General features: G+C 46.4%; 1 protein-coding gene across 1 annotated transcript; it reads right to left on the bottom strand.

Moving 5' to 3' along the window:
- Positions 1-875: 875 nt before the first annotated feature.
- On the bottom strand, positions 876-8,444 carry LOC149329509 (uncharacterized). Its single transcript, XM_089560280.1, has 2 exons — positions 8,092-8,444; positions 876-2,147 (listed from the first exon to the last, which is right to left on the bottom strand). Exons 1-2 carry the CDS (start codon positions 8,377-8,379, stop codon positions 1,032-1,034), a joined length of 1,404 nt encoding a protein of 467 aa, XP_089416406.1. The 5' UTR covers positions 8,380-8,444; the 3' UTR covers positions 876-1,031.
- Between the last annotated feature and the right edge of the window lie 296 nt (positions 8,445-8,740).

Raw genomic sequence — 8,740 nt, 5'->3', positions numbered from 1 at the left:
GTAACCACCAAGGTCAAGCTTCACACAGACCGGTGAACCCGTGTGACCTCGTGAAGTAGTGCTTTGGCATTAAATCGAAACAAAAAAGGCAATTTTCATTTTAGAATGCCTTACGACGTATATATAAATAAAGCGGTCGTTATTGGTAGCGGTCTGGATTCCAAGATAAAGATAGAGTAGCACAGGGCAGTAGAAAGTTAGATAGGTGGATGAGGTCACGATGTTTGCGGCGATCAGGCGGCCACGCTAGCACAACACAGTGTTAATTAGAGATACATGAGAGAGGACTTCTTCCTGCAGTGGCCCATGGTGATACGCTGGTAAGTAAAGCGCATAGATAGCTAACCATTCAGTTAGCTCGTGAAGGCGGCAGTTTTTCAAGACAATTCCATGGAGGCAGATGCGGGTTTTACTCCCAGCACTATGATAACCATAAACTGATAACCATTACTAAAAAACCATAAACTGTCTATGAATGCAGACCCCTTCCTCAAACCTAACACTACGCGCCAAACACGAAATCATCATACACAATCATTAACCCCTTACAGTGCTAGGATTAACGCCTTTAAATACTCATTTTTTCCACGCACCATTGAGGAGTGGAACAGGTGTCCGCCAGATCTCTTAACCAGAGCTGATTCTTTTGACTCTATGTTTTCTTCACAGCATTTAATTTGAGAGCCATTTATTTCTACGTTTACTTTTTGTATTTTGCATCTGAGCCTTGTATTTATTGCTGTATTTTGTGTTACAACTTGTATTTAACATTTTTTAATTTTGCTAAACCTGTTCTTTTTTGCATATATTATGTATTCGCCCCTCCTGCTTGGGCCTACTGTAGGCCTGCAGTATGTTCTAAATAAATAAATGAATAACTAGTGCAAATTTATTTTCAGAAAACCGTGAAAAGTATTGTAGTGGCCAAGAAGCACACTACAATTATTTTAGTATCACGAAGAAAAAGAATGGTCTTATTCCTGTCACAGGGACATACTGTCTCTTGCGTCTCGCACCAGTGCAATGAAAACTCAAGGGAGGAGCTCCCATTTAATATGAAGCCTGTCATTTTCAACAAAGCCGTCATTAATTAAATCTGCGAGGTCAAACGACTTCCTTGTCATACACGCGCTTTTGCTGCTTGAATCCGTTGGCTTCTTATAGTACTCCTCACTTCCCAATGTTTTATGTTCAGCCACACGTTCGGCAAGTCCTTTCGGGTGTATGACGCTCAGCTGGATAGTGTGCGAGAATGGCCAAGGCAAAACGTCGTCCAGGTCACCTTTGTGAAGCTGCAAGACAATATGCAATGTCACGCAGCCATTTTCTTTCTTAAAAGCTAGTCCAGGGGACAAACAATATCCGCGCAGGTACAACTTTTCGTTGTAAATCGATGCCCCTCCTTCCTTAAGTGCATATTCTTGGAGTGATTTCACGCCTCGTGCAAAAAACTCACACCGTGTTGTTTTAAGCTGAATGACTTGAAGCATACTGGTGATGCGTTCAAGCGCGTTCTGATCAAACTTCTTCCCTTCTGTTTTGATTTCTTCGAGGGCAGCTGTGATTTGCGACATGTTCCCTGCAGTTTCCGTTCCAACATTAGCCAAGCCATCTTTCAGTCCTTTTTTTAATTGGTTTATCTCTGCGTAAACGCGGTTTACTGCAGCGCTCTGTGCGGTAAGTTGTAGTCCTATTTCAGCGTTTGACGTGGAGAGTTCACGCAGGGTTTCTCTCAAACTCTCAGAGTTTTGTAATCCAGTTTCTTGTTCTTGCCTACGAGCTTCTTTGAATGTGTTGATGTCATGAGAGAATTCATTCAGCTTATCACCATGTATGCTAATATCCGCACTCATTCTTTCGAGGTAGCCCTTGATTTCACCCGCCTGCTTTTCAAATGCTTCTCTGAAAGCTGCGAGAGACGCATTTTCATCCTTGAGGCTGGAGTGTCCTTGGAATTCCAAAGAGGCGTCAGTCAACGAGCCGCAAGATCCCGATCTGAGGTGGGAGCACACATCGCTGCAGAGGACGCTGACCGAACACTTTGGGCAGCAAGTAGTATGGTGCACACATTCCCGCTGGAAATGGAGGGGGATCGTGGAAGCAGCTGCCACTTGCTGGCAACCCTTTTCCGCATTCCAGCACTTGACCTGCGAGTCAAAAAAGGGATATACTCAGAAATGAGCATTACCTCTCGAAATACTCAGTTCAGTTTTTTGGTAATATCATTCTTCCTGCGATTTCACCTAATCTTTTGGTTAAGCACAGGGCAGTATGGTCGTTCGCGTTTTCTTGAGCCGGAAAGTTGAATCTTGGCAGCTGGGATGCGTGAATGCCATGATACGGTCACATTTTAATTTTAACTCTTTCACTCACTCACTGAACTAAATTTCTATGTTACATCTGTGCGTTTCGCTGTCCGATGTAGCAATTTTTTCGTCCCATATGCGGTAAATTTTGTCCATCCGCGAGAGAACGCGCTTGGGTAACCTTAAGCAGTAGAAGAGCGGGTCGCTAAACAGCAACCATGTCAGTACGTTCATGCTGCACACACGGGCGCGTTCAGGCAAGGCTAGACCTTCCACGATATCTTGTTGACCTTGCAATTGAAAGAGATAGTGGACAAAGAAGACTGTTGCGAAAAATAATAAGACCTCTCTCGAAGTCGAAATGTACCACAGCTGGCACGACTGTGCCACTCTTTGAGAATTTCGCGATATTGAAGCATTCCAATCAATATGCTGTAGCTAAATCATGCCAAGTGTTTTTTCACTAGCATTTGAATTAGTGACGTAAATGACGATTAGCCCCGTCGCAGTGGCTCAGTGGTTACGGCGCTCGGCTGCTGGCCCGAAAGACGCGGGTCCGATCCCGGCCGCGGCGGCCGAATTTCGATGGAGGCGAAATTCTAGAGGTCTGTTTCCTATGCGATGTCAGTGCACGTTAAAGAACGCCAGGTGGTCGAAATTTGCAGAGCCCTCCACTACGGCGTTCCTCATAGCCTGAGTCACTTTGGGATGTTTAACCCCCCCCCCCTCAAAAAAAAAAAAAAAAACCAAACGAGGATTGAATTTGCGCTTCTCCTCAAAGCACTGGAGAAGTGCGAGGAAGTTCAGTGTGACGTCACGGAAGGTACAGTTTCAAATTCCCGCTGCCATCATTCGCACCCTGCCGAGCCTCTTTGGATGCTGCCAAACAAAACTCGGCGGGGTTTGCAAGCAGCCGTTTATGCGTTGGATAGGATAGGGTAAACTGTATTAGCTCTATTTTATAAGTTATTATGGTTGACAGAGGTCGGCGCCCCTATTCCAGGGCACCGCTGAGCTTGGCTGCTCGCTGGGCATGGATGACCAGTTCTCTCTGGAGAAACGGGTTGCCGCTGGAGAACAAACTCTCCCGCTGTTCCGCACTCGGACTTTGTATTCTATGGAAAGCCGCCTCGTTTCTTTTGCATTCCCACGTGATATGATATAGGGTGGGTTTGGCCCCACACCATGGGCATACGAGGTCTGTTAGAAAAGTATCCGACCTTTGGCCGGAGAAAAAAAACTGGCATAACTTGAGCATTGTAAACCTAATCACCTTCAAAGTAGTCTCTTTGAGACTCCACATACTTCTCCCAGCGGTGCTGCCATTGTTGGAAGTATTCCGAAAAGGCCCCTTTCGGAATGAAGTTTAGCTCAGCTGTCGTTGCAGCCATAATGTCCTCTCTTGTCTGAAATAGCGCACTTTTCAATGGCATCTTGATTTTGGGAAACAACCAAAAGCCGGAGGGGGTCATATCAGGAGAGCAAAGAGTCTGTTGAACTACAGGAGTCTGGCTTTTCGTCAAAAATTCCGAATAAAGTGCGAGAAATGTGCAGGAGCATTGTCGTGATGAATGCGCCAATTTCCTGTTGACCTCAACTCCGGTCTCTTGCGCCACACAGCACCATGTAGGCGACGGAGAACAGCCCTGTACTACACTTTGTTCATTGTTTGACCCTGTAGGGTGCGTACTCGTGGTGTGCCACACAGAAGGATTCAAAGAAAGCAGTCAACATCACTTTGACAGTGCTGCGCTCTTGGCGGGCCTTTTTTGGTCTTGACAACGCGGAATGCTTCCACTGCGACGACTGGGATTTGGTTTCCGGGTCGCACCCGTACACCCAAGACTCGCCGCCAGTGAATATGGTGTTGATGAAGTCGGGGTCACTGTTGGTGGAATTCAGCATGTTCTGTGAGACTTCAACACGAAGCTGCTTTTGGTCCATCGTGAGCAGCTTCGCCACGAATTTCGCCGCAATTCTCTCCATGGCCAAATCTTCGGTGATAATGGAATGTGCAGAAAAATTGCTCATGTCCACCTCTTGCGCAATTTCCCGGATAGTCACACGATGGTCCGGCATCACCACAGCGTTCACTTCGGCAATGACGTGGTCATTTCGGCATGTTGATGGCCGACCGGAGCGTGGCTCGCTCTCCACCAATGTGCGGCCGTCTTTAAACCAATTGTACCATTGTTTAATTTGTGTGCTGCTCATAGCATCTTCACCGAAAGCCGTACTGAATATTCCGAACGGTTCCCATTTCGCTGTCGTCCAGTTTCTGGCAAAATTTGATGCAGTAGCGCTGCTCCTGTCGCTCCGTCATTTTCCTTGGAATAAAAAACCGACGAGAACACTGCGCACTGCCTCACTCAAACGCTGCGTCCCAGCGACTGACGAGATCGGCAGGCGGGAAAAAATTCGTGCATGCGCACGGAGGTTCAAGGTCGGCTGATGCAAGCGCGCTTGTTTTATGTCCATCAGGTGTTCGCAAAAAAAAAAATAAAGTCGGATACTTTTCTAACAGACCTTGTATGTCCGAGTATTGATCCGGGTACATTTTGCTTAGTATATGTAAGTTCGCAAAGGTTCCCGTTTGCAGTTGCCGCCAGTATACTGCTTCTTGTTGATTTAAAAGGTTTTTTTTTTTTTTTTGGGGGGGGGGGGTGGTACTTTGCCCTCATTCCTCGGTAACAATTCAATATGTCCGCATACCAGATGATATCCGCGGCACGCTTAAGGTAAGCTCGCTGCCAAAAAGCATATGGACACGATCCTACACGCAGGCAGGCGATACGCCTGAGCAAAATATGCGTTGGAAATGTACTGATATCTTCGATGACGACGTCATGCCCCCCTCCACTGGACACTGTACGCTGCGGAGAAGCTTGAAGGCCGTCGCGATTTCAATCGGCGATTACGTTACCATTTCAAATGATAGTCCAAAAGGACTTTGCATGGTTTACCTGCAAGTTTAACACATTTGACCCTTTTAAGCTCGTTGATTTCTGAATCATACGCAGATGCCCTTCAATACTCGAGCGCGTGTCTTCCACTGGCATTAGCGCCGCTGCGGTTCGGCCTCTGTGTCTGGCACAATATTAGGGTGGGAGCAAGGAGCGAGCTGTCTCCAACCGCCAAAAACAGGCCGTGCCGCGTGGTCTCGGACTCAGCGCCCAGCGCTCAGGGGCTGTAATATCAGTGCAGGACGCACATTCTAGCGTTCGTGTCAAGCATGCTGACGACTGTACCTTAGTGCATAAACAAAGCCTCGCTGCGTTTCATGGAGTACTCGAACGGAACGGAGAGCATGGGGTAGTCTGCAGTGAAATTCTACTACCGTCCACAGAGGGACCTGAGTTACAAAAGAACATCGGCCTTATAGCAACAGCACTCACAACTTCATAGGCGCAGAATCGTTCGATGAAGAGATATTGCTTACACTGTTTACACAGGTGCGTGAATGGTAGAAGAGGTTATTCATGTAATTCAGGTGCTTATCGAGGAATCAGAAAAGGAAGTAGTAGAAGAAGCTGGTAGAGTCAGGGAGATACATAGGCATCTGTGGAAGGCTACTTGACCTGGATAGAAATACAGGTCCCGGCTGACCTTGACATCACTGGGGCATCAATGTAATTTGATGCCTAAATTCTACATGCAGCACTTTTTCAGAAAATTGTTTATTATTTTGCGCATGTACGAGGCCAATTTATGACTTTCAGGTGAAATTAGAAAAGGTAGTAAAGGACGAAGATAGCTTCTGGATGGCATGAGTTAGACTGGGAGTGTGCCGTAGTTGAATATCAGTTAATGTCCAAGCTGCCCTAGATAAGGCAGGAGCAATTACGTGCTTGCAGATTAACACTGTGTACGAGCCGCGTTTGTGTGCGCTGCATAATTGATCGTACAGGTATCATCTTAAAATATCGTGCTGTCCGGTTAAGCTGGCAAGACAACGTTGAAGTAGTAGACGAGTATAACATTCAGCCTGAGGACATCATCATCATCATCACAACATATGACATACGCGTCTCTTCGAACTACACAACGAGAAACCCAACGAAGAGGCTCTACTGCGGGAAGGACTAATGCATTTTATTCCATATCAGCCCCAACCCTACTGGATCACCTGACTTCATTTCACGCTGAAGAGTAATCAAAGCAGAGCAAGGATTACGATACCAGGTTTTTTAAAAGTAAGCTACTTTCATATTCACGGTGCAGGGCAAACATGCTACGTGTTGCTGGAAGAAAATGATAGACGAAAACAAAAATAAGATATTTTGTAGCGTTTTATTAAAAATACCAATTATATCATCAACCCTGTGGTAATTAAGAGTTGCACACACATATGGAAAAATATTGCGGGCAGTTTTGTTCGACTTGAGTGCTCGCCGTTCGAACCTAGTGAAATACAACAGGTGGGAAAATTAAGCAGTTGCTCTTCAGATACTCTATTGTTCAATAAAAAAAAAACCAGGTCTGCGATAGTAGACGCGACATTCTTACCCAGCAGCTTTCTTTATCTTTTCTTCTGGCTAAATTATCTTGTACTAGTGTTGCATTGTGGTGTGCCATGGTAGTCAAATATATATATATATATATATATATATATATATATATATATATATATATATATATATATATATAAACAGAAGGCTGTCTTTTTCATGAAAAACCAGAAATGGAGAGATGTTCCCTCGAGTAGTCAGCTCATCCGACTCACACATCTTGTTTTTCAATTCTCTTATTCCGTCGTCAAGCTCTGAAAACGTTCATAGAAGTCGGCTGCGAGAGGAAATAAAGGGGCTGCGCTACAAACACCTTTCTGATTTTAACAGTATGGGCTACTTGTGGAGCCGCACACACACAATCAAGACGACAGCATTAAGGGAGGGCTCAGCTCAAACCGTACAGTTTCACTAATAATGCATTAATGCGTGTCCTGCTTTGCTGAACCTCTCCAGGCCTCCGAGTAAGCTTTACGGGTCATTAGTGAGGCTTCTTACGTATACCCAGTATATACTGCACTGAAAACATTCGGGAAGAAACAGCAGCATTTATTCACACCTCTCCACACCTTTGAAGTACCATGCAAGAGCAGCCAGAAATTTTTTAACCTATCGTGCGAACGCTGACTGGCCATTGCGAGTGCGCCTCGTCACGGAACCTAGCGACAAAAGGAGCGAGATAAGGAGCGAGATAAGAGCATTTTGCCAGGATCTTCCCGCATTCGCGCATCACCCCTGCCACTTTTCGTGCCGCCCTCATGGGCCCGTGATAGCAAAAGCGACTGGGCGTGGTTACTGACGCTCTCTTACTGCATGATGAGGAAGTATTTGTTTTTCACGACATGGGTTTCCCAGAAAGCAGCAATGAGGGGCGGAAAGTGTGACGCATTTAATGTAACGCAAGCCTTGCAAGAAGAATAAAAAGAGCCAAGTTGCGCTGTAGCAGATGTTTTTCACACTGAGACTGTTTTGAGTGAAACTGAAGAATAATGATTAACTTCGGGTGCGAGCAGCGCGAATGAAAAAACCGTATCTGTTGCCCTTCCCCTGACGTTCTCCTAGTGCAGGTTATATTAAGGTTAGACTATACTTATGTAGTTCGGTCGTGCATGCGTTTGAAGTATCCTCCAATACCTCCTTTCACGGGGCACTCAGTGTTCAGTGCATGGAAATATGTTAGTCCTAGTGGCAACTAGGAGATCATGACTTTTTTCTGCCAAACAAAGAAACGGGAATGACAGTGCGATATAAAAAATGGTGTCAGTCTAGGTACCCACCTCTCTCCTCAGCAGCTGATCTGATGGAAACTCCCTCCACTCGACGTCCTCTTCGTCGTGCCACTCGTGGCCGTCGTGTGGACAAACGTGCAATCCGCCCTGGTCGCACTCGTCATAGCAACATTCGCAGAGCACGTGCGTGCAGGGCAGCAACGCGGTCTTCTTGCGGACCAGTCCGCAGGCGCTGCATACCCGGTTGGCTGGTAAAGGCTTGAGGAAAGTCAGGGGCCTCCAGTCAAGCTCCGGGGAGAACCCGACCAGAGTGTATTGGGCGTTTGCAGGAGGCATCACTCTCCACACGCGCTAGCTCCCTGCTACGCCGCCTGAGCAACTGCCTTTGTCTGACGGTCACAGGAGCGCCTCTTATCTATTTTACCGGGGTTCGTCGGGGCGACTATCGAAGCTGCATCCGCTGCCTCTCGCCGAGCTTATCGCTGGCTGCTCGCGTCCGGCGCTCATATCTCCGGTTCTCCGTCCTGCTTCTTTGTAACTCAGAGCCGCTTTTTTCCGAAGCAATCATGCAAAGAACTAATTTTTATTCCCCCCCGTAATGGCCCAAGATTCTATATAAAGAAAAGTACATAGCAGCTTTATCTTACCGGCATTCACGTTTGGGGCACAGATGTGGCGGCTAACGAAAAGGGTTCAA

Source organism: Amblyomma mixtum, chromosome 9, assembly GCF_055824585.1.
Source record: "Amblyomma mixtum isolate Tamu chromosome 9, ASM5582458v1, whole genome shotgun sequence".
Classification (NCBI taxonomy): domain Eukaryota; kingdom Metazoa; phylum Arthropoda; class Arachnida; order Ixodida; family Ixodidae; genus Amblyomma; species Amblyomma mixtum.
This window is presented reverse-complemented; position numbering and strand designations above follow the sequence as displayed.

Excerpts from the sequence above, each read along its gene's own strand:
- LOC149329509 (XM_089560280.1), bottom strand. The coding sequence starts at position 8,379 with ATGCCTCCTGCAAACGCCCAATACACTCTGGTCGGGTTCTCCCCGGAG. Across the intron at positions 2,148-8,091 it reads ATCAGCTGCTGAGGAGAGAG|GTCAAGTGCTGGAATGCGGA; the intron begins GTGGGTACCTAG and ends TTTGACTCGCAG.